This window comes from Vanellus vanellus (assembly GCF_965231255.1).
Source record: "Vanellus vanellus genome assembly, chromosome: 2".
Classification (NCBI taxonomy): domain Eukaryota; kingdom Metazoa; phylum Chordata; class Aves; order Charadriiformes; family Charadriidae; genus Vanellus; species Vanellus vanellus.
In genome coordinates, this window is record NC_138906.1 from 89,169,936 (window position 1) to 89,195,503 (window position 25,568).

General features: G+C 38.8%; 1 protein-coding gene across 1 annotated transcript in view; it reads left to right on the plus strand.

Annotated features, from left to right (window-relative positions):
* The window catches only part of DNAH5 (dynein axonemal heavy chain 5), a gene marked incomplete at both ends in the record, with an annotated part of 140,940 nt that overhangs the window by 111,930 nt on the left and 3,442 nt on the right, over positions 1-25,568 (plus strand). Inside the window, 12 exons of the mRNA XM_082499404.1 lie at positions 3,065-3,308; positions 8,978-9,092; positions 9,534-9,724; positions 11,511-11,632; positions 12,471-12,620; positions 14,306-14,551; positions 16,078-16,297; positions 16,944-17,149; positions 17,962-18,165; positions 18,771-18,986; positions 23,092-23,304; positions 24,671-24,823. Coding sequence (XP_082355530.1) covers positions 3,065-3,308; positions 8,978-9,092; positions 9,534-9,724; positions 11,511-11,632; positions 12,471-12,620; positions 14,306-14,551; positions 16,078-16,297; positions 16,944-17,149; positions 17,962-18,165; positions 18,771-18,986; positions 23,092-23,304; positions 24,671-24,823 — 2,280 coding nt within the window. The remainder of the gene's footprint in view (positions 1-3,064; positions 3,309-8,977; positions 9,093-9,533; positions 9,725-11,510; positions 11,633-12,470; positions 12,621-14,305; positions 14,552-16,077; positions 16,298-16,943; positions 17,150-17,961; positions 18,166-18,770; positions 18,987-23,091; positions 23,305-24,670; positions 24,824-25,568) is intronic.

Genomic DNA, 25,568 nt, shown 5'->3' on the forward strand with positions numbered 1-25,568 from the left:
ATCTGGGTTCTTGCTACCTTCTTGTAGCATTTGGTAAGGAGGTGGTGGAATTATTTAACTATGATATAGTTTGCCAAATGATTTGAGTAGTATGATTACTTGGTGAAACCCAGTGTTAGAATGTATGTGTGGAACTTCTGCCCCAAATAGAGAAGAGATTACTTATCTGAAGTTAGTGTTCTTCCAGGTTTGTATGTACATTTATATCTTTCTTGCTCTTCCACTGTCTCTAACGTGATTCTGCAGTTAAAATGAACGAGACTTAGACATTCAGTGAGGAAAAGGAGGGTTTACAGCACATCATTTAAAGATTCTGCAAAGTCTGACTTTCTGTTCTTGTGTTGTCTGATATGCCCATTGGTAGAATCTGTGGGGCATACATCTCAAAGAAATGATTGTTTACTGATAAGAATACTGGTACTGATCTCTTCTGTTCCACCAGAATGTTAAACCAATTTGCAAGATGTGAGCTAAGCATAACAAGGCCAAAGGGTATCTGGTATATCTATGTAATTTTAATTCTACTCTATTTCTTGGAATTATTGGATTTGAGACACTTGATATATGTCTGAATGTAGTATAACTTATACTGTTTTAATGAAAAGATTGTTTTGATACATTGGCTGTTACGTAATTTAACAAAAAACTTGCTTATTTACTGTTGTAAAAATAGGAATGTCAGATTAATAGTGGACTTACAATACGCAAGAATTATTTATGGCTTTTTGAATTTTCGCATTAATATTTCAAGGTTTGTGGTGGAAAAAGGCTCAAGTTTTGTAAGGAACAGTTGATGCAAATTCTTGCACTTGTGAATCATTTTGTGACAGAATGATATAAGCTATGTAGTAGCTTTTATATTTTATGAATATTAGTGAGATCTAGCATTCTGTATGACAGCCTATAAAATGATGTCAGCTTGTGAAAGCAGTTCCATAAAGCTGGACTTGAAATAGCCTCTTCGGTGCAAGTTCCTTGAATTAATGATATGGTAACTTGTCTTGGCTTTCTTGCACCCTTGATGTTATGATTGCAAATTTTTGAAGACATGCAGAAAACTTTCAACTGTGTGCTCTTCCCAGTCTGCAAAATGTATTTTAAAAGCTTAATGGATGGTTTTTTCACGAAGGTTTTCATCTAAAGTTACTTCACTTGCTTTAGTTTGGTCATTCTGTTTCCAACTTGTTTCTCAGGCTCTTCTTGTGAGGAAAACTTAGCTTTCTGCTTTTTAAACACATTGCACTCTAGAATATGTTTAACCTTTTAAATTGAACTCAGCAAAACATGAAATTTAATTTGGCTCAGAATGATTTCTCAGCATAATGACTATATTTAATTGAATGCTAACATTCTTTTAATGCTGTACTTCTAAAAACTGTTTCTACATCATCAAACTTGCATAATGCTTGTCTTGCTTTGTGATTACTTACCTGCTTTTCTTTAGTTCCATTAGGCATCAGTTGATTAAAATGGAGTTAAATGTAGTTTTCTTGTCTTTTTTCATCAGTTTTTGTCAGAATCTGTATGAACCTCTTCTAAGTTGACATTTACATTATTCTGTGAAAACAGTCCAAATAAATCTGTTCTACCTGATGATGATGATATTTCAATATACCTTTTTTCCAGTGACAAGAAAAGAACCTAAACCTGATAATGAGATGAAGATGTTTTTTAACAATTTCCTTTCTAAGATAAAAGGGCTTTCTTTACAAGACCTAAATTCTTGAAATACTTAGGAATATCAGCAGAGTGTAGGAGTGAGAATACCACAAGTTTAAATTGTGAGAAAACAAACAAACAAAAATTTCAAAAGTTGTAACAGTGTTGCAAATTTGTATAAACGATGGCTACTCAAATGGGGGAATAAAACCTTTCCTTAAGCCTTTCTAAGGTCTCAGGTTCATAATGCCTCTAAGTGCTATATGAGAGATCATGTATTTCTTGGTCTTGTCCCTGTTTCTTTGGAATAGTAGCAGCCTGTCTGCGGTGCTGAAGTGGACTTGGCAAAGGTCAACATACAGCTTCCAACTTTGGAGAGACATTGTTAAAACTATCCACCAAACCTTTGTAAGCGGTGAAGGAGTACTTCTGTATACACAGTTAATATGTCTACAAGGTGGCTTACTTATTGTTGATTCGTAAGATTCATATTATCCTTGTCTTATGAAAGACTTAACCCATCCTCTCCCTTTTTCTTTCATTTTACTTCACTGTATTGAAACGTTTGGTATTGTTTCAATGGAGTATTTTTATCTCTGAAGGATTAATTTGTAATAAGAGCAGTATAAGAATGAACTGGAAGGCCTTTTATCTCTGAAGAATATATTTTTCTTGATATTTTGAATAGTTTTATTGTTTTTTTTTTCAAATGTAAAGCTGTTAATCAACAGGTATCCATCTTTTATATATGACCACAGGAAAACAAAGTAGGTATATAAACCACCCAGCTTGTATTAATAAAAGTAATCAAATAAGTACTTCTAGTGAAGCAACTCAATTTGAGTTCTATATGCTTTCTTTTCTCAATCAATGAAGCATTTCAATGAGAGGCTGAAGTTATCCCTGTTTGAAGGAGGAGATTTTTAGATGCACTTGAAATACTTGATGCTTGATTCGTTGACTAAGGATGTTTGCTGTTACTCAGACTATATTTTTCAATATGGTGGTTGGAAAACAGGGCATAAATAAGGATGGCATTTGTTGGAGTGAAAAAAAAATAATCCTGTGCTTTGAAAGGTGTTTGCATTTGTCTTTGCCTGAAACAGAAAAAGAAAGACAACTAATATTCTGAACCTCTAATTCTATTAGGGCATGGTGTAAGCATGCTCCATAGTATTTGTTGAAATGATTTGTTAATGTACCTTTTGTTCATGTAGCAGGTTCAGAAACCTGGCAATAGACCTGCTGTCAGAAATGCCACTGGAATTCTTTCCCCAAATTAGTGCAGTTACTTTTTGACCTAACTATTTTAGCAGGATCAGTACTTCCAAAACAAAATACCTTGGTTTTTTGTTTTATTTTGATTACTCTTCTGTTTTCCAAATATTACCATGTGTTCCAACAGGAATTGGAGAAAGAAAGAACAGATCTTATTGAAGATGTGACTATGAACAAAAGGAGGATTAAAGACCTAGAAGATAACCTATTGTTCCGACTTACCAGCACTAAGAGTTCTCTGGCAGACGATGAGAGTCTAATAATTGTATTAAGTAACACTAAGAAGACTGCTGAGGAGGTAACACAGAAACTGCAAACTTCTGCTGAAACGGAAGTACAGATCAACTCAGCCCGTGAAGAGTACAGACCTGGTGAGTGAAGGTAGAAAGACAAATGACTGGGCTGTATGGTTAAAACAGCAATACTTAGAGAAAGATAAATGGTAGTATGCGATCAGGAATACCATAATGGGTGGGAAGGATCTGTGTTTTCCTGTAAGTAAAATGTGTCTAGGAAATGACATATTGAGCTATGGTGGAGAAAACAGTCAATGTTATGCTTCATGTGGAATTTATAAAATGGAATGATCTATTCTCTCCCTAGGCTTCCCATTGCTCTATATACAAGTGTACATTAGCAATAAAAGGAGGACTAAGAAGAATCTCCATCCTTTATTAGGTGAGGGAGCAATATAGTGACCAAGGATGAGGAAAAGGCTGAGGTACTTAATGCTGCCTTTGCCTCAGTCTTCAGCAGTAGGACCAGTTGTTCCCTGAGTACCCAACCCCCTGAGCTAAAGACAGGGATGGGGAGCAGAATGAAGCCCCCATAATCCAAGGGGAAATGGTGAGTGACCTGCTACACCACTAAGACACACACAAGTCTATGGGGCAAGATGGGATCCACCCAAGGGGTATTGAGGGAGCTGGTGGAAGTGCTCACTAAGCTACTTTGCATCATTTATCAGCAGTCCACAGAATCACAGAATAGTCAGGGTTGGAAGGGACCTCGGAGATCATCTAGTCCAACCCCCCTGCCAGAGCAGGGTCACCTACAACAGGTTGCACGGGACAGCGTCCAGGCGGGTTTTGAACGTCTCCAGAGTGGGAGACTCCACAACCTCTCTGGGCAGCCTGTGCCAGTGCTCCACTACCCTCAAAGTGAAGAAGTTCCTCCTCATGTTAAGATGGAACTTCCTATGTTCAAGCTTGTGCCCATTACCCCTCGTCCTATCAATGGGCACCACTGAAAAACGACTCCTCCCATCCCTCTGGCACCCTCCCTTTAAGTATTTGAAAGCATTAATAAGATCCCCCCTCATTCTTCTTTTCTCTAGACTAAAGAGACCCAAGTTGCTCAGCCTTTCCTCATAGGAGAGATGTTCTAATCCCCTAATCATCTTTGTAGCCCTTTGCTGGACCCTCTCCAGCAGATCCCTGTCTGTCTTGAACTGGAGAGCCCAGAATTGGACGCAGTACTCCAGATGCGGCCTCACCAGGGCAGAGTAGAGGGGGAGGATGACCTCCCTCGACCTGCTGGCCACACTCTTTTTGATGCATCCCAGGATGCCATTGGCCCTCTTAGCTGCCAGGGCACATTGCTGGCTCATGGTCATCCTGTTGTCCACCAGAGATGTCCCTTTCCACAGAGCTGCTCTCCAGCACGTCAGCCCCCAACCTGTACCGATGCATGGGGTTATTCCTCCCCAGATGCACATTCACCCTTGTTGAATTTCATTAGGTTCCTCCCTGCCCAACTCTCCAGCCTGTCCAGGTCACGCTGTAAAGCAGCACAGCCTTCTGGTGTGTCAGCCACTCCTCCCAGTTTAGTGTCATCAGCAAACTTGCTGATGGTACACTCTATCCCTTCATCCAGATCATCAATGAATATATTGAACAGGACTGGACCCAGTACTGACCCTTGAGGGACACCGCTTGTTACTGACCTCCAGCTAGACTCTGCACCACTAACCACAACCCTCTGAGCTCTATCTGTCAGCCAGTTCTCAATCCACCCCACTGTCCATTCATCTAGCCCGCACTTCCTAAGCCTGCCTGTGAGGATGATGTGGGAGACAGTGTCAAAAGCCTTGCCGAAGCCAAGGTAGACAACATCCACTGCCCTCCCCTCATCCACCCATCCAGTCACCCCATCATAGGAGGCTGTCAGATTATTCAGTCACGACTTCCCCTTGGTGAATCCATGTTGACTACTTCTGATAACCTTCTTTTCTTCCAGGTGCTTTGAGATGATACCCAGCACAAGCTGTTCCATCATCTTTCCAGGGATGGAGGTGAGGCTGACCAGCCTGTAGTTTCCCGGGTCATCCTTCTTGCCCTTTTTGAAGACTGGAGTGACATTAGCTATCTTCCAGTCCTCAGGCACCTCACCTGTCCTCCAGGACCTTTCAAAGATGGAGAGCGGCCCAGCAATGACTTCCCCCAGCTCCCTCAGCACTCGAGGGTGCATCCCATCAGGCCCCATGGATTTGTGGATATCCAGTTTATCTAACTGATATCTAACTTGCTCCTTGTCAACCAAAGGAAAGTCTTGCTCCCTCCAGACTTTCTCTGTTACCTGCAAAGTCTGGGTTTTCCAAGGACTGGCCCAAACAATGAAGACAGAAGCGAAGAATGCATTTAGTAACTCCGCCTTCTCTGCATCATCTGTCACCATGGCACCTGTCTCGTTCAACAGCAGGCCTACATTTTCCCTAGTTTTCCTTTTGTCTCCTATATACTTAAAGAAACCCTTCCTGTTGGCCTTGACATCCCTCGCCAGGTTCAATTCCAAGGCTGCCTTGGCTTTCCTTGTTTCCTCCCTGCATACCCTGACAGCATTCTTGTATTCCTCGCAAGCAGTCAGCCCCTTCTTCCACCTATTGTAAACTCCCTTCTTCCACCTGAGCTTTTTCAGAAGGTCCCTGCTCAGCCATGCAGGTCTCCTTCCCTTGCCTGATTTCTTTCTCTTTGGGATGCACTGATCCTGAGCTTGGAGGAAGTGACGCTTAAATAGCAGCCAGCTCTCTTGAGCCCCCTTACCCTCTAGAGCCTTCTCCCATGGGATTTCTCCAAGCAACTCCTTGAAATGATCAAAGTTAGCCCTCCTGAAGTTTAAGGTTTCAACTCTACTTGTCATTTTGTCTATACTACACTTAATCCTGAATTCTATCTTCTCATGATCACTGTAGCCCAGTCTGCCCCCAACCTTTACATCCTTCACCAGTCCCTCTTTGTTTGTCAGTACCAGGTCCAGTAGAGCACCTTTCCTTGTAGGCTCCTCCACCACCTGAGTCAAAAAGTTGTCATCAATGCACTGGAGGAACCTCCTGGACTGTACATGCCCAGCTGTGTGGCCTTCCCAGCAGATATCAGTATAGTTGAAGTCCCCCATGAGAATCAACGCCTGTGATTGTGAGGCGATTTTCACCTGTCTGTAGAAGGCCTCATCAACTACCCTATCCTGATCAGGTGGCCTGTAATAGACACCCACAACAGTGTCTCTCATATTACCCTGCCCCTTGATCCTTACCCACAAGCTCTCAACTTGCTCTTCATCTGCTCCCAGGGAGAGCTCAATACATTCCAGTTGCTCTCTCACATAAAGAGCAACTCCACCGCCTTGCCTCGCCAGCCTATCGTTCCTAAAGAGAACATAGCCCTCCATGACAGTGTTCCAGTCATGTGAGCCATCCCACCACGTCTCAGTAATTGCAATGAGATCATGGTCCTGTGACCACACACAGATCTCTAACTCCTCCTGTTTATTCCCCATGCTACACGTGTTGGCGTACAGGCATTTCAGAAAAGCTAATGAGTGTGTAGTTTTTGCCCTTGAGGAGTGGTGGGCCTTCTGATTCTCAAAAGTACTAGCAAAAGTCCTGGCTAACTGGGGAGGTCCTAGATGACTGGGACATAGCAAATGTGACACCCATCCACAAGAAGGTACGGAAAGAGGATCCAGGTAACTACAAGCCTGTCAGTCTGACCTCGGTGCTGGGGAAGGTTATGGCCATTATGCGGCACATTTAGGACAACCAGGTGATCAGGCCCAATCAGCATGGATTCATGAAAGGCAGGTCCTGCTTGACTAACCTGATCTCCTTCTATGATAAGGTGACCTGCTTAGTGGATGAGGGAAAGGCTATGGATGTTGCTTACCTGGACTTTAGTAACGCTTTTGACACTGTTTCTGACAGCATCCTCATGGAGAAACATGCTGTTCATGGCATGGATGGGCATATGCTTTGCTGGGTAAAAAACTGGCTTGATGGTCAGGCCCAAAGAGTTGTGGTGAACGAAGTCAAATCCAGTTGGCGGCCAATCACAAGTGGTGTTCTCCAGGGCTCAGTATTGGGGCCAGTTCTTTTTAACATCTTTGTCAACGACTTGGACAAGGGGATTGAGTGCACCCTCAGTAAGTTTGCAGATGACACCAAGTTAGGCAGAAATGTTGATCTGCTTGAGAGTAGGATGGCTCTGCAGAGGGATCAGGACAGGCTGGATCGATGGGCCAAGGCAAATGGTATGAGTTTCAACAAGGCCAAGTGCAGGGTCCTGCATGTGGGTCACAACCCCATGCAGCACTACAGGCTTGGGGAAGAGTGGCTGGAAAGCTGCCCAGCAGAAAAGGACCTGGGGGTGTTGGTGGACGGCCGGTTGAATATGAGCCAGCGGTGTGCCCAGGTGGCCAAGAAGGCCAACAGCATCCTGGCCTGTATCAGGAATAATGTGTCCAGCAGGACTAGTGAAGTGATTGTCCTGCTGTACTTGGCACTGGTAAGGCCCCATCTTGAATACCGTGTTCAGTTTTGAGCCCCTCACTACAAGAAAGATATTGAGATTCTGCATCATGTCTAGAGAAGGACTGGTGAGGGGCCTAGAGCACAAGTCTTATGAGGAGCAGCTGAGGGAACTGGGATTGTTTAGTCTGGAGCAAAGGAAGCTGAGGGGAGACCTTAATGCTCTCTACAATTACCTGGAAGGAGCTTGTAATGAGGTGGTTATCAGTCTCTTCTCCCAAGTAACAAGTGATAGGACAAGAGGAAATGGGCTCAAGTTGCACCAGGGGAGGTTTTGGATAGATATTAGGACAAAGTTCTTCACAGAAGGGGTTGTCAACATTGGAACAGGCTGCCCAGGGAAGTGGTTGAATTGCCGTCCCTGGAGGTATTCAGAAGATGGGTAGACATGTCCATCTAGTCTACTCGGTAAGAAACTTGGGAGGGCTTGGTTGTTCTTTCTCAGCTGTTAAAATGTTGACCCTTTTTATGGACTGTCAATGAGACCAGTCATTAGGCCATTTAGGTAACTGTGCCTTTGAGTTCAACATGTTGACATTCTTTTAGGGGGGCAGTATAATGTAAAAGCTTGTTGTATCTGGAGGAATGCTTTGTTTATTCTGTCATAGATCCTCAAGTTATTATAGTCAGCACATTTCATCAGTCTTTTGGCTTTTAACTGACAGATGAAAACATGAAAAAAGTAAAAAAAGATAAAGATCTCTGGAATTGAGTGCATTTTAGGAAACGTTTAAAATGGTACAGTTAGTGTACCAGAAATCATTGCAGAGTTTGTAAAACGTTTGCATTTAAAACTAAATGACTACTGAATGTAAGGTAAATCAGTGCTGGGTAAGCTAAATCAATATAGTTCATTTGGCTTTTATAGGAATCCTGTAAAAGTGTGTAAAGAGAAATTTGTTTAGGTATTCAAAGAGTACTTCAAACTATCTTACTTTTTATATGTTCTACTGATGATCTGAATATTGCAATATACTATCCAGATGCTCTCCAAATATGCTCATATTTGAAAACTGGGTTTTCCATAGTATGCATTAATTACAGTAAAGGATTTTTTTTTTGCTTATGTATAAATGAGGATTAAATTCACTTTTTAATTATTTCGCTGGCCAGTAAAGAATGGAGCAACTCAAGGATCTTCAGTCATCAGTAGTGTTAAATTCACTGTACTTGTTGTAGAGAGTTAGTTTTCTGCTCTGCATTTCTCCTTTGAACACAGTCTTGTTTCCTGTCCTTCAGTTGCAACTCGAGGTAGCATCTTATACTTCCTTATTACTGAGATGAGCATGGTCAATGTGATGTATCAGACTTCTCTCCGGCAGTTTTTGGGGCTTTTTGATCGCTCCCTAGCCAGGTAATTTAGCTAACAATAAGTATCACTTGTATTTACCTAGTCCAGGAGGTGGTTGTAGTATAGTAAAGATTTGTTGTAAACTAATGTCAGAAAGAAGAGTGGTGCTTGTTACAATCTTGACAGGAAATGTCAGTTTGAATATCCATAAGGCTTCAAATGTACTTACAGTCCTTAAAAAATATTTATTAGTTAATTAAAAACCATTATACTTTGTTGATTTTCAGCTATGCAGAAAGGTTTGATTAGAAAGGATTTTTTTTTGTTGCTCCTGCAATCTGAAAGTTCTTTCTACCTTGCTGTCTGATATTCTGTGTTTGTGATCTATTATTTTTTTTGTGTGTTTTGAAAGTTCTGAACTATGGCTTTTTGTCTTTTACATAGTATTTGCTTTAATAAAGCCTATGCAAATCGACATTCAACTGCAGACCTTTCTTCCAACAGGTCTACCAAGAGCCCGATAACTAGCAAGCGGGTTACTAATATTATTGAACATATGACATATGAAGTGTTCAAATATGCTGCCCGAGGACTCTATGAGGAGCACAAATTTCTTTTCACGTTATTACTTACATTGAAGATTGATATACAAAGAAACAGAGTGAAGCATGAAGAATTTCTGACACTTATTAAAGGTTGGAAATATGGAACAATTTTAAGTAGGGCATGTATATTATTGTAGAAAATTTGAGCTATAGTTATATCTCCTAGCCAACCTGCTGCTTCCTTTTGTATGTGAGAAGCAAGTCAATTGAAAAAATATGCGCTTATCATTCTGTTGTGGTGACAGACAACATTGTGTGGTAGCTCTAATTTATAGCAGCACACTGAATATTGATAAATATTGCTTTGAGAATCGTGAGAATTTAAAAGGGAAATTTTTAAGTATCCATTCAGTTGATGTTTATGTCTGCTGCTCAAATACCACCAGGTATGTGTTTGACTTAGAAAAATTATTATACTAAAAATCTTTTAGTTTATTTGGTAACTGCAGGAGGACGAGCAAGCAAATAGGATGCTAATAGTTCAAGAGAATATCAAACTCTTAGCTAAATGTGACAAGTTCATGGCTTTAGTCGTAACTGCATGCAAGCACTGTGTATCTTCACTTGAAAGCTTGGACTCTGTGAACCGACACAGGCAGGACACGGGAACAGCAACAATACCATGGATTAGATGCAAAGAATAAACTTACTCTCAATACCTTATGAATTGGGGGATCTCTGGAGCAGCACCTGGGTAAAGGCACACAAGTGGAAACGCAGGCACCGTGGAGCTCGGTCCTTGCTAGAGAGTCCTTGTTAGTGAGAGCGTCCTTGCCAGCGAGAGAGAGACTGTGGGAGAGTTCAAACCTGCTTTTCTTGCCTGTGTACCAGGGTTTCAAGAAGGCATAGTTTTCCACTGTGCTTTGATCTTCTCCGACAGCAGGGGAGGAATCTCAGGCATGTTTGATAAGGTGCCTCTGAGTCCATCACGGACCTATGTTATATAAGTGTAGATGTTCTACTTGTAGAGCACATAAGACTAAACAACAATTAGTGTGATATATGTGTTTTCTGACACCCCAGGTGCGAATCACTTGAGTGTGTTTACAATCCTCCTCACCGATATTCCCTTACTTTCCTACAGAGTCATTTTGTATTACCTTTCCAAGATACTTAATTTTCCAGGCAACATTTATGTATCAATTATAACTGTTAATTTTTCCATGTTGAATTTTCAGAATATCTTTTCCCAACAAGCATTTATTTCCAGGCACATTGCACAAAGAAATAGTAAATCGTCAAAAGAGAAACTTGTTAACAAAGATTAAGTTTGAGGCACATCATAAAAAAAAAATTAATATAAACTATCCAAACTACAAACGCTGCTTCACCAAAGATGGTGTCGCTTTATAAGGTAGAAAAACCCTGTAATCTCATGATTAAAAATCTGGATTCTTGTTGCTTTTTTTTTTCTTTAATTTTGTGTTTGCTTTCTTTTAGCTTCAGTTGAATTCCAAGGAAGGCAAAAGTACATATTGGCAAAGTTATTATGTTGTCTACAACAACAAAAAATCAAAGAAAACAACACTGAAATTAAGCTTTTTCAGTTTTTTCTCTGTAAACTCAAGCTTATTCTTTTACAGTAGAAAATAGATTTAGCTTATAATGGGAACCTGTTATGGATTAAAAAAAAAAGTTTTAAAGTAAGATAAAAAGTTAGATTTGAAAAAAAAATTTGCATGTTATCTAACTCAGAAATTTCTTTGTGACCGTCCTTAGTTATTTAGTCTTTCTCCAGACTGGAAAGACTTAGTCATGTGAAATAGCCTTACAGTATCTAGTTTACATTTTCCAAATAGGTCCTTTTTTTTTTTTGCTTTTGTCTTGTGGGTATCTCCAACAGTTCTAATTATAACTAATTCCTAATTTCTTGCAGGTGGTGCTTCCCTAGACCTTAAAGTTTGTCCGCCTAAGCCAGCTAAATGGATACTGGATATGACTTGGCTGAACTTGGTGGAGCTCAGTAAGCTTAAACAATTTTCAGATATTCTAGATCAAGTAAGTAAGAGCTTTTAAAAATTAATCTATTGTTTGACAGTGATTGTCTGGTAGTGATAAAGGCGTGTGGTGGGAAACTGGTTTATTTTTTAGAACAGAATGAAACTGATAGCAGATAGCCACAGTTGTGGCCCTGACTGCTTAGCAACCTGTATTAATAAAAAGACTTAAAAGCCCCCTGGAAAATAAGAAAAAAGTAGAACATTTCACACCCTTTAATAATACTTTCAGATTGGGATACAATTTCCTATTATCCAATTCACATAATGCAACTTGAATCTTCCGGTTGTTAGACTTCCTTGCATCCCTGTTGTGCTATTGTTCCAATATTTCTCTGATTACGTGGAGTAAGAGTTGGGGAAAGGTTGTTCAGTAAATTAAACACTTGTATGAATAGTCTTGATGGACACTAAGTGTATAGTAGCTAATGGAATAAGTAAATAGCATTTGGTGTACCTGAAGAGTACCTTCGGTACAGTCCTGTGGGGAGCAGATATGTACCTAGTGTTCTCAAAGCTATGTCTGAGCCTGGCTATCTGTGTTCTGACCTTGCTATGCCGTTACATCATTTATGAAAAATACTGAGTAGTAGCTCATTTTTTCAGAATACAAATACTTAAGGACATTGCTGCATTGTACAACTTTGTACTTAAAATCTGGAAGCTTATCTTCTCTTTTTTTTAGTAACCTTATTAAATCTGTGTACTAACAATGTTAAGCAAATGCCTGTGTGTGGATTACATGTCTTTCACCCTCATTAAATGTTTATGACCTAGTGCCAGTTGAAATGTGACTTGTCTCTTTAGTGAGAGTTACTCCTTTGATGGTATTACTGCAGATTTCCGGAGCAGAGAAACAGTGGAAAATCTGGTTTGACAGTGAGAATCCTGAAGAAGAACTGGTTCCTAGTGGCTATGGTCAATCCCTGGACTGCTTCAGGCATCTTCTTCTTATCAGATCTTGGTGTCCTGACAGGACCATAGCTCAGGTACATATATGTAGCCAACACAGTCTATTTAAGTGTCGTTAGAATAATAGTTACAGGATTGCAGTTCAGTACTTTTTTATTTAATGCTAAACTCCTTTTTGTAATGGACCTTTACATTGCATTTTCTGAATTTTTTTTCCGACAATTTATGCATTTGTTGCAAGGGCAGTGTTAGCAAAATTGTTCCAATATATTGAATGACTATTAGCCAGCGATTTTACTATTGAGATAGGATTTCATCTGGAAACGTATGTGTTTATCCATTTCTGCTTTATGGAAGGTATTTTTGAGTGTCCTTGCTGATGTTACTCACTGGAATGGTAGAAGTATCCTTGTGTTAGGCTGAAGTAAAATTTTTTTCATGAACTCAGTTGACTGAGAGAAAGCAAAACATGAAAACAATTTATGTGAGGAACCATTTCTTGCATGGAAGAAATAGACCCACCTTAGAAAAATCTATATTAAGGTCTGTTCAAAATTTTTAATTTAAAGTGATCTATTTAGGAAGGCAAGAAATAAAAAATTTAAGTTTACTAAATTATTAGACCTATTTTTAAGAAAAATCAACTTCTAGGAGTCTGTTTTTAATCTTAATATTCTTCTCTGGTGCAAAAGAAAAAAAATTATGCAATTGCTGACAATTTTAGAGCAATGGTTGGCAATTTACTGAAGTCAGAAAGCATCAGTAAAATTTTATTTTTATTAATTATTTATTTTTATTAGTTTTATGGATGCAAGCCTTTAGACATTGTGATTGGATTCAGAGAAAGTCTCAGCAATTATTGGTGAAACTGCAGTCGATAGGTTACATGGTACTGTATAATGAATCTCTCAGATGTATGCTATGTGTCTGAAACAGATAATGCAAAATTAGTTTCCCAGTATTGTTGATGGGGCAAGATACATTTTCATCTTACAATGGTTTTATGAAAACCGATAGTTTATCAAATGCTAAATGCTCAATATCTTCTGTCTCTGAGAAGTAACCCAGAGGTATTATGGGGAAGATTGGTCTAAGTCAAAAGCAACGTCGTGGGAAAGAATACAAGGAAGATCACCTCAGACTGTTTGAAAGAGCCTTTTCTATTTCTTAGTAAAAAGGAACAATAATTTAACAACTTTTGAAATAAATAAATAAGGAATAATGGAGATCGTCTTCACCTGTTCCTCTGGATCTTCTACTTAGTGACAGTTATTTTCATCATTACTACTATTAATTCATTGTTTGTTTAAGTATGAAGATGGGAAAGACCTAACACCTTTGAAGCATATCTTCCATCCTTTCCTCCTTTTTTCTCTAATATTTGGAAAGGAAAGCTAAATTTTAAGGTTAGGAGTTAGGCTATCTAATGAAAACCTTTTTAAAGTTTTAGTAAGTTTATTATTTTTATTATACTGTTATTATAGATAACAATTTAGATTATATATTACAATACCTGCAAATATATTTATTAGAACAATTATTTTAAAAGTTTTAACTGGTCTTATAAGGCTGTAAGAAATAACACCTTCAAAGACAGTGTGATATGTTAACATGTAAAAATAAATTAATTGCATATTTGTATTTCTGATCTAAATTTATAGCAGCCTTTGCTCTTCAGTTTACTTATTGGTTGTGTTTACACTGGGAAGAAAACAGTATTAAATGATTACATCACAGGCTAAATTTACTCTTTTTAATATAGGCAAGAAAATACATCATTGACACTATGGGGGAGAAATACGCAGAGGGAGTCATCTTGGACTTGGAGAAGACATGGGAAGAGTCAGATCCACGTACTCCTCTCATATGCTTTCTTTCCATGGGCTCTGATCCTACGGACTCAATTATTGCTCTGGGAAAAAGACTGAAGACAGAGACACGTTATGTTTCCATGGGCCAGGGGCAAGAAATCCATGCCCGTAAACTTCTACAGCAGACAATGGCTCATGTAAGAGATAAAAATCTGAATGTTTTTTGTATCTGTGTTAAACGCTTGGAAATGAAAATCTGTCATGAAATAAAAGTTGTTTGGTGGGTACTTAATGCAGATGTGAAAACCTATATTTATTTGTATAAATAAGTGTCCTAAGCAATAGAACTGTCTTTTCACAGTAATTTAATTAGCCATAACAAGCTTTTTGGTACTCTGCAGACATCAGGGTTTTTTTCACATAAAATGAGTTTTTGTTGTAGATTGTTCGATTGTTCACTGATGAACATAGCTGAACTGATTGGTTGATTTGCATGAATATTCTTCAGCAAGAATTTAATAACATTTTTTCATTTTTGTATTTTTAGTTATACAAACATATTTTGTTAAATGAAGATGATTAATTCCAAATATACTATTGATAGTTACATGACCTTGAGAAAAACAAGGCTATGCAGCAAAATATTTTGTATTGCTGTAGTCTCGACCTTGAATTGGGATGGACAATCTGATAGCATAGGCATTTTACAAGTGAAACATGGAAGAATTAAAGAATAAAATATCCTGTATGAGAAAGAAGAGCTGAGATATTCCAATTTAGCACACTTTGTCCATCAGGTGGTAGTACTGCTATGCCTGCTGATGTGAACAGATTAAACTTCTTGCACTCCTGTGTTATCAGCTTCTTCCCTGTCTGTATACCAGTTTTCCTCTGAGTTTTGCCTCAGATTCTCGTTTGAGAACTTCACATTAAGACCTACTTAGTAGATCAGATTAAAAGAAATTCAAAAGATAGGGAAGAGGAGCTCCTTTTGTTTAGTTAAGGGAAATCCGGTTACTTTCCCTCACTGTCTCTCATACCCTCTTAATGAAGAGATATGGGAGGTGTCTATATAAAGTATGGTGATTAATATGAGAAAGTTTGATATCTATTGATTGACAGCAAAAGATTAATTATGTATGTATATTTGGTTACTTTCCAAGCCTGTGATTCTTGTGAGGAACAAGGTTTAGCAGCTTGCTATATGGAGCTACTTCTGAACTCCCTTATATAAGTCAAGATTTATCAGCACTATAGTCATGAGCAGACATGTTTTAAATGTACTGAAAGGGAAGAGGTAGGGACCACCTGAGAAGACCAGACTGGACAAAAGCCACTTGTTTAGATGATAAAACCAAACAAGCTAACAATGCCTCCAGAAGGAACAGCCCACAGCTGAGCTCACATGAGCTTTCTTTTGGAGAAAAAATACTTTGTTAATTGCATGTGTACCATTACTATGGATACTGCTCTCTGTACATGAAATGTACATGAAATCAAATGATAAAGGCCTTGGTTTTTATTTGGATAGCCAATGGTGCAAAATTGACTGTGGAGGATTTCTTCCTTTAACAGCTCTGAATAGCACTTAAATGTGCTATATTTTCCTATAGCTTAGATGCATTGGCTTTCTTCATTACCTGCAGTGTAAACAAAGAGTGATTTTAGTGATTTCAGTTTGTAAACAATGTTGATAACTTTATATTCTGTTGTTTTAAACAAGGGAGGTTGGGCACTTCTGCAAAACTGCCACCTTGGACTTGACTTTTTGGATGAGTTGATGGACACTCTAATAGAGACAGAGACTGTCCATGAAAGCTTTCGACTGTGGATGACAACTGACATTCACAAACAGTTCCCCATCACTCTTCTTCAAATGTCTATTAAATTTACCAATGAACCACCACAGGGGCTCAGAGCTGGACTAAAGAGAACATATAGTGGTGAGTGCTAGAGTGGTAATGATTTAAAATAAAATTTTGCTCATTATTGGACTCTCCAGTATTATCATGTGGTCACATTGTAGCCACTCATAGTAGCTGTAAGGTAGTATGAGGAACTGATCACAACGATGCCAAGACACATCTTGGTCCTTGGTTTGAGCTAGAAGTCATGAAAGTTAAAAGAGAGAGAAGATCTGCTGGAGTTCTTTTGCCAGAACAAATTGGACAGCAAAACAGGAAATGCTTTTTCTTTTCTCAAATGTTGGCTTCTAATATCTCAGTTCAAAGTATTTAAATTTTTAATCTTATTGTGTCTTTTGGCCAAAAGTGACATGTTAATCTTTGTTTGATATTAAGTGCTCTTTAAATTGCATAAAATAACAGTCAAAGAGTCTGTGCAGAAAGGAACTTAATGTGAATTCAGCTACTAGTAAACCGTGGTGTTTTTTTTACTGGAGTTTACGCTTTTAACTTGAGCAACTTAATAACATGCTATAAACTGTCTCCAGCATAGAACACTTGGTAGGACAATAATTTACTCTTGGGAGAGGCAGAGAGCCAGCTGAATATCTCTAGGAGTGATTTGAAGTAGTTTTGAAAAATACTATTACAGTGTTTCTTATAAAGCCCACTTAACAATCAATAGGTGTCAGCCAAGATTTACTGGATGTCAGTGACATGGTACAATGGAAACCACTGTTGTATGCTGTAGCCTTTCTACACTCCACTGTTCAAGAAAGACGCAAGTTTGGATCGCTGGGTTGGAATATACCGTATGAGTTTAATCAAGCTGATTTCAATGCTACTGTGCAGTTCATTCAAAACCACTTGGATGGCGTGGATGCCAAGAAGGTAATGAATGTTTTTGTGGGGAAGGTGGGCTAGGATGATGGGAGTTTCTAGTAGTGGAATGTATATACATGGTTCCCAATATCTGAAATACAAACATGATTTTAAATTATTCTTTTGTTTCTTTCCACAAGTATTCAACATTCCAAGTATACATTTCTGTAGAGCAGCAGGCTTAAATTAGACTTTTAATCCTGTGCATGGTAAATTTCTGTTAAACTGTACATTAAAAAAAAAAAAAATCCCTGCCAGCTGTGTCGCCGGAAAACTTCAGAAATATAAGCCTTACAAGTATAGACCTTCTTTTTAATGTTAATTAAGTCAGATAGTTAAAAATGGACCCCTGTATTTAAAATATTCTTTTGTTTAAATCTGTTTTAAGTAAAAATAATATGTGGCTTCTCGAAACTATCTTGACAGCATAAAGAAATGGCAAGTTGCTTTAAATGACCATGTAAGAATTCCTCCTACATTCTCACTTTCATGTGGTCGGTTGTCATATAGAGGTCTGTGGCAGATCACTTTGTGATCGGCGTTTTAAGTGAAGTTGAAAGCATGATTGGAATGTGGCTGTATCCCTCTTGCCCAGATGCTGGAATAGCCTCTTGAATCAGTTGTCAAGGAATTCTATTTTGAGAAATCCTTGAAGGTGTTCTCCAAATGTGGGGTTATAGGAAAAAAGAATAGTAAGAAAACAACTTTCTTCCAAAAGGGACAGAGATGCAGGACTTGGTATATCAGCTGTTCTTACTAAGGAAGATGTAAATAGGTGAGAAGAGGATTAGCTAAATTCAATGCTTTCTGCTTTGTTTTAGGGGATCTCCTGGAGTACTGTTTGTTACATGATAGGTGAGATCCAGTATGGTGGCCGTGTGACAGATGACTATGACAAAAGACTCATGAACACCTTTGTAAAGGTTTGGTTCAGTGAAAATACATTCAGTCAGGAATTCAGCTTCTACAAAGGATACAGCATACCCAAATGTACAATGCTGGAGCAATACCTTCAGTACATACAGGTTGGCAAATTAAAGCTTTTCAACACAACAAAAACCAATTCACTTGCTTCTCATAAGTTTCTGAGTCCATGTAATTTGTCTTTTCTTCTGAGTACCTGTATTTTGTCTTTTATTTATAGATTCTTTATTGCTTTCTAACACTCTGCATATGTATTAGTGGCAAATAATTGTCATCATTAATGTTCACGACAGGAATCTTTTCTTTCTCAAGTGATTTCCTTGGGGGACTTACCTGAAGGCATATAGTTATTAAAGAGGGCAAAGAATAGAGTCCAGACATTGGGTACAGCCTCACAGAAATAGGAAGTGTAGACATATAAAAGTACAAGCTGACTATTAAAATAGTGTGTAGAGGTTAAAACTGAATTTGTTGTTAACCTTGGTGTGATTTGGGCTGTAGCATGACAAACAGATGACAGTAAGTTATTTGCCCTAAGACTATTTGAAGAGATCTGGCCTCTTATTGTAGAATGTAAGGGTTTTTTTTGTGTGTGTTTGTTACTTGGTTTTGTTGTGTGTGTGGCTTGTTTTTATTTTTTTTTCTTTTTATAATTATCTTATAAATCCATCTCCAGGTGTGCTTTTTTTAATATTTTACTATGTAGAGTCTTCCTGCTTACGACACACCAGAGGTGTTTGGTTTGCACCCTAATGCGGATATTACTTACCAAAGTAAACTTTCCAAAGATGTATTGGACATCATCCTCAGCATTCAGCCTAAAGACAGCTCTGGTGGAGCAGGTGAAACCCGAGAGGCAGTTGTAGCCAGACTGGCTGATGATATGCTGGAAAAGCTTCCTGCTGATTATGTACCATTTGAAGTGAGTTAATGAAATTCTGTCAAAAACATTTGCTCCATCTTGTTTTGTGTGGATTAAAAAAAAAAGTAACAATATTAATTTTTTTAAAAGCATGTCTGAATTTATTCATACAGGCAATACTTCAAAAACATATTTTAAAGAAGTCTGACCAGACTCTTAACGTTTATAATGAAATCACTAAATGTGCACTGAAGTGCTTTTGTAAGAGCTTTTTCAAAATATTAAACCACTTAATGCTTAAGTTGTCATTTGCACTATGGGGGAGGTGGGATCATCAGCTTTTAACTGAGGTTGTTGACACTGTAGAGAACTGAGGTTGTGTTGCAAGTGTATTCATGCTTCTAAAAGTATTATAGCTTCGACACACATATTTGGGATTCAGCTTACATCCTGAAGATATTTTTAGGTTTCTTTCTTCTTCAGTGAAGTGAATGCTGAAAAGTTTGTCAAGTGATAGATGTCATTGATTGAAGCCTAGTGTTAGTATCTCAGGATCCATATTAACACATAATAGCCTATGCAATTAAATTCGTAATGGACACCTGCTGCCTTGCAGCCATGTCTTTTCTGAAATAGCAACTTTCCTTCTGTTTGTGTGGAAGATGGAATGACTCTCAAGGTGAGAGGGTTTCCTTACAGTTAGAAAACATTTACTGATAACTAGATACATGGACACTCCAGTTGACCGTATTTTGTGTCCTGATCCTGGAGACTACAGTTTAATTAGTGTTTGGACATTTTGTGTTGTTTCTGGGTCTTTCCATAATTCTTAGTTGTCCTTTAGAGCCCCAGAATTTTAGGATGCTGACATTATAGTTCTTATCAGGTGAGGCTGGTTATAAGCTTCAAATAAATGAGAGGAAAATTCTTGTAAAATAGTGAAGGTTCTTGTATTTCTTATATGAGGGGAAGGTAGCTGTATTTTCTATATCAGGGGATGTTGAACTTTTGTATTTCGTTATATTTGCAAAAGCTTAAAAGCAGGTAAGATTAGTTATGTCAGTAATAAAGCATTTACAACACTTTTGTTATGAAATAGATGTGAATCACCCCAATGTGTCATCAAAAAGAAGTTCACACCCGTGTTTACACTTTAACAGATTCCCAAAGTAGCCACCTGCTCATCTAAGCAGTATGATGTTTTATTAATTAGATAATTTGCCTGCCACTTCCTTCTTGAGGAAAGTGAAATCTCCTATCCTTAGTCTTCTGCTGTTATGCTTACTCTTTAATAGAGGTTAACATGAGGACCTGATCCAAGGCTCGGTGGCTTATGAATGCCGCATTTCTCCTGTCAGGATGCTGAGCTATGAGAAGGAGAAAGGAGATTTCTACAATCTAACACCCTCTTTTGTGTTTTTACAGAGTAATAAGTTTCCCTTATGTGGGGTATGCTCAAGAGTATAGATTCTCTTCAGGTACCCATGTCTTACATCTGTTATTTTATGTTTTCTGCCCATTTTGTATTATGTGATCTTCCTTCCCTCAAATGGCATAATTATGACAGTATACTTTTTCTGAACAGATGAGTTAACGTATCTGCATTTGGGATACTGATTATCTAGCAGTCTTCCAAAAGTTTGTACTTGATGAAGTTTCTGACCTACTGTCTTTCTAGAAGCCTGAGATTTATGACTTTCCAAAAGGCTGAACCAGGTGTCTGAAATCTGCAAAGGATTACAATTTGTTGAGTTTCTCTGAATTATACTGCTTTAGTGATGGGCTAAATCACCTGGTAGTTGTTAGTCCAACTCTCTTCAAACTCTACTCAACATCTCCAGGAATTGAGATGTGGCTTAATAAAAACATATATAGTGTCATAGGTAGTTAGCCCTGTTAAGTTTACAACAGGTCTTTTTGGGCAGATCAGCTCTGATCAGAAATCACAGAATCACGGAGTTTTCAGAGCTGGAAGGGACCTCTAGAGATCATCTAGTCCAACTCCCCTGCTAAAGCAGGATTGCCCAGAGCACATTACTCAGGACTGCATCCAGGCGGGTCTTGAAAATCTCCAGAGAAGGGCACTCCACAACCTCCCTGGGCAGCCTGTGCCAGTGCTCTGTCACCCGAACCTTAAAGAAGTTTTTCCGTGTATTTGAATGGAACTTCCTATGTTCTAACTTGTGCCCGTTATCCCTCATCCTGTCACTGGGAACCATTGAAAAGAGCCTGGCTCCATCCTCCTTCAACCCACCCTTTAGATACTTGTATGCCATAATAAGGTCTCCCCTCAGCCTTCTCTTCTCCAGGCTAAAGAGTCCCAGCTCTCTCAGCCTTTCCTCACAAGGGAGATGCTCCAATCCCTCAGTCATCTTAGTGGCCCTTCACTGGACTCACTCCAGCAGTTCCCTGTCCCTCTTGAACTGGGAAGCCCAAAACTGGACACAGTATTCCAGTTGTGGCCTCACCAGTGCAGAGTAGAGGGGGAGAATGACCTCCCTTGACCTACTGGCCACACTCTTCCCTCTGCAGCCCAGGATTCCATTGGCCTTTTTGGCAACAAGGGCACATTGTTGGGCCATGGATAATTTACTGTCTACTAGGACCCCCAGATCCTTCTCCTCAGAACTACTTCCCAGCAGGTCCCCCCCTAACCTATACTGGTGCTTTACACTCTTCCTCCCCAGGTGCAGGACCTTGCACTTGCTTTTGTTGAACCTCATTAGGTTCTTCTCTGCCCATCTCTCCAACCTGTCCAGGTCATGCTGGATGGCAGCACGGCCCTCTGGGGTGTCAGCCACCCCACCCAGTTTGGTATCATCAGCAAACTTGCTGAGGATACACTCTGTCCCCTCATCCAGGTCATTAATGAATATATTGAACAAAATTGGACCGAGTATTGACCCCTGGGGGACACCACTGGTTACAGGCCTCCAACTAGACTCTGTGCCGCTGATCACAACCCTCTGAGTTCTGTCCTGCAGCCAACTCTCAATCCACCTCGCTGTCACCTCATCTAACCCATACTTCCTCAGCTTCCTAATGAGGATGTCATGGGAGACAGTGCAAAAGTCTTGCTAAAGTCAAGGTAGATGACATCTACGACTCTCCTCTCATCCAGCCAACCAGTTATAACATCATAGAAAGCTATCAGATTGGTCAAGCATGATTTACCCTTGGTAAATCCATGTTGACCACTTTCAATAACTTCCTGTTCCTCAATGTGTTTGGAGATGACATCTAGAATGAGTCGCTCCATTACTTTCCCTGGGACAGAGGTGAGACTAACCGGTCTGTAGTTCCCTGAGTCCTCCTTCTTGCCTTTTTTGAAGATCGGAGTGATGTCAGCCTTCCTCCTGTCCTCAGGCACCTCTCCTGTTCTCCATGACCTTTCAAAGACGATGGAGAGTGGTCTAGCAAATTGAAATGGCAAATTGAAATTTAGTTTGTATTAATAAAAGTAAATCTGGAGCACTAAACTTTTTCACATGGTGAAAACTATTTAAATTCCTTTTTGTGTAGCAAAACGCTGGTAAACTTAGAAAAGTTATGCATAGTACTAAGAACAGGGCTCTTACACTGTATAGGATTCAATACCTGTTATATATAGTATTTTCCCCATAGGATCATATTAACTACAAAATTTCTACTTATGTCCATATAGTTGTGGAATTGTTAACTTTACACTTTTGATTAAAAATATATCAGCAAGTTTTATTAGAATACAAGACTCCCTGGCATCGCAATAATTCCCAGGCATTGCTGATAAGCAGGGCTACTATGCTGAGGCAAAGTGGCTGGGGCAATCACTCTTGATTGGTTTGGGCAAAGTGAACCTTGGGAGCTGTCTGTTGGAATTAAAACTGCAATTCTTGAAATTGGGTATGGCCTACATTGCTGTTTAAATGATATTAGCTCATAGAATGATATACAGACTAAATCGTGAGTTGGACTAAAAGTGTAGCCAGTTTTGACATCATAGATTTCTCTTGGAACAAATCCTGTATTTCTCTCCTGCAGAGGATTCAAGGAAGATGCCAGAGTGACCATTTAATTTCCTAAATAAAAGTATTATGTCTTAAAAATTATATTGGGGCCTAACCTTGACATAGACCCACCTTTGTTTTTTACTTCTGTTGAAGGATCTTTGCTGTTCTACCTACAGGTAAAAGAGAAGCTAAAGAACATGGGACCTTTTCAACCAATGAACATATTTTTGCGACAGGAGATTGAACAAATGCAGAGAGTTATTTCCTTAGTGAGAAGCACTCTGACTGATCTAAAACTTGCCATTGATGGGACAATTGTTATGAGTGAAAATCTGAGGGATGCTTTAGACTGCATGTATGATGGAAGGATTCCTGATAGCTGGAAAAAAGTAGGTGTATGCCACTTGTTTTGTAAGGGAAAAAAACCCAACTCTGTAGAGCTAGATTAAACTGCTAGACATACAGTAAATACTTTTTTCAAACACAAGTGTTAACCAAGACTGTGCAACTGCTGGAGTAGATTTTGTGTTAAAATAAACACTGTCAAAACAAGCTCTCTTTCATTTATAAAAATAGAAATTAATGTGGGAGATGCAGGTATTTCCCATTTTAACAGCCTGCTGCATATTGGCAGGATAAAAAACTAGAGAGAAGAGAATAATTTAAAATGCGATGATGGATTTTAAAAAAAATAGCACCGACCTAGTGGACTACAGTGTTGCTGTTCTTTGAGGTTAAGATTTGTAGTTGAATCACAAAACAGTAGAGGCTCGAAGGGACTTCTGGAGATAGTCCAGTTTAACCCTACTTCTGAAAGCAGGGTCAATTAGAGCAGGTTTCCCAGGACTCTCCAGAATCAAGAGTCCACAACCTTTCTGGGCGACCTGTTCCAGTGTTGGATTACCTGCACAGTAAAAAACAACCAACCAAACACTAACCAACCAAAAAAAACCCCCAACCCTTAAGTTTAAATGGAATTTCCCACATTTCATCTTGTGCTCATTGCCTCTTCTTCTATCACTGAGAAGGACCTGGCTCCACCTTCTTCCAGTCTCCACGCATGAGGTGTAAACATTGGTAATATCTCCTCTGAGCCTTCTCTTCTCCAGGCTAAACAATCCAGGCTCTCTCAGCCTCTCCCCATAGAAATTGTTTCCAGGGACATCTAGAGCTGTTAATGTTTTTTTTTGGTGTTTGCTTGGCTTGTTGTTATTGACAAAGTGTTTCCATGGTACAAAACCTGGACCAAAGCAGATGCTTTACAGTGCAAATATGATACAATTATTCAAAGTGAAAAATCATCATAAATCTTCACATAGTCCAAGCTCAATTTTTTTTTTTTTTTTTTTTTTTTTCAGAAAAAGCAGAATAGTTTTGGCAGTAATTCTGTTATCTTGATGCATTGACCTTGAAAGACATGTATACAATATTTCTTCCTAGTTTACATAGCTATCTAATTTTGCAAAAACATCATGAAGTGGACAATTACCACAGGGACCATTAAGCATGCCTAAATGGAATGGTAGGCATGAACTTGATCAGAACAAGAATTTGCTTCAAGTTTCAGTGGGATGTAACGTTTATCTATCAGGTTAAAAGTTAAGATATGAAAAAAAACCAAAAACGTTTAAATATGCTTCGCTAATACAATGTTTTTTACTACCTTATGAGGAATTACCTTTTCTTGACATGAGTATGATGTTTTAAAACTATTGAATAAAATTAAAAAATGAACATGCTCTTTACTATTTTTAGGCATCTTGGGCTTCCAGTACACTTGGTTTCTGGTTTACTGAGCTTCTGGAAAGAAACCACCAGTTTTACAATTGGATTTTTGAAAGCCGACCAAATTGCTTCTGGATGACAGGGTTTTTTAATCCTCAAGGATTTTTAACTGCAATGAGGCAGGTAAATTGTGTTTAAAGTCTTATTCTGCTTATTCTTTGATCTACTTTTTCTAAAAAAAATATAAATTGTATGATGAAGGCTGAATTATACACATGGTTCCATCATATCAGCAGGGAAGATACGTGACAGCATAACTGTCTAACATTTCATGAGTGAAGTGTTCTTCCTCTGCACACACTTTTTCAGTATATCAACCACTAACATGTTAAAATATATTTCCCACTTTGACTGAGCCCCATGTATGTAGGGCCTATCTTACAACATTATTAAGGTAGACTGGAGAAGTCTTGTTACCATTGAGATATCCCTGAGAAGAGGTGTTAATCCCATGAATTTATTTTCCTTTTTTCCCTCACTTTTGGTCTGTGTTCAGTACTTACCTGGCTGGAGACTTGCCAGAGCAGCGATTCAGAATTAGTCTTAAATTATGCTTCTGCGGTTCAGTTGCTGACTCAGTCTCTCTTCATGAAGTGGGAAAGAGTTTCCTTTATTAATGTGTACTAAGTATGAACTGTGGTGTATTTGTTAATGTATGATTACATAATCATATGTTAATGTATGATTACATAAACCTGTTGATTTGGTTGCTCAGCAATCTAGTTGCATGTGATAAGATTTACTCCAAAAGGAGGCAATAAATGCCTATGTTGTTTGACATAAGGGGACACATTGGAGACAATAATTGTTGGGAATCTGTAAAATTAGTAGAAAATACTCACCTGGGAATCCAATGGGACCTCAGGAA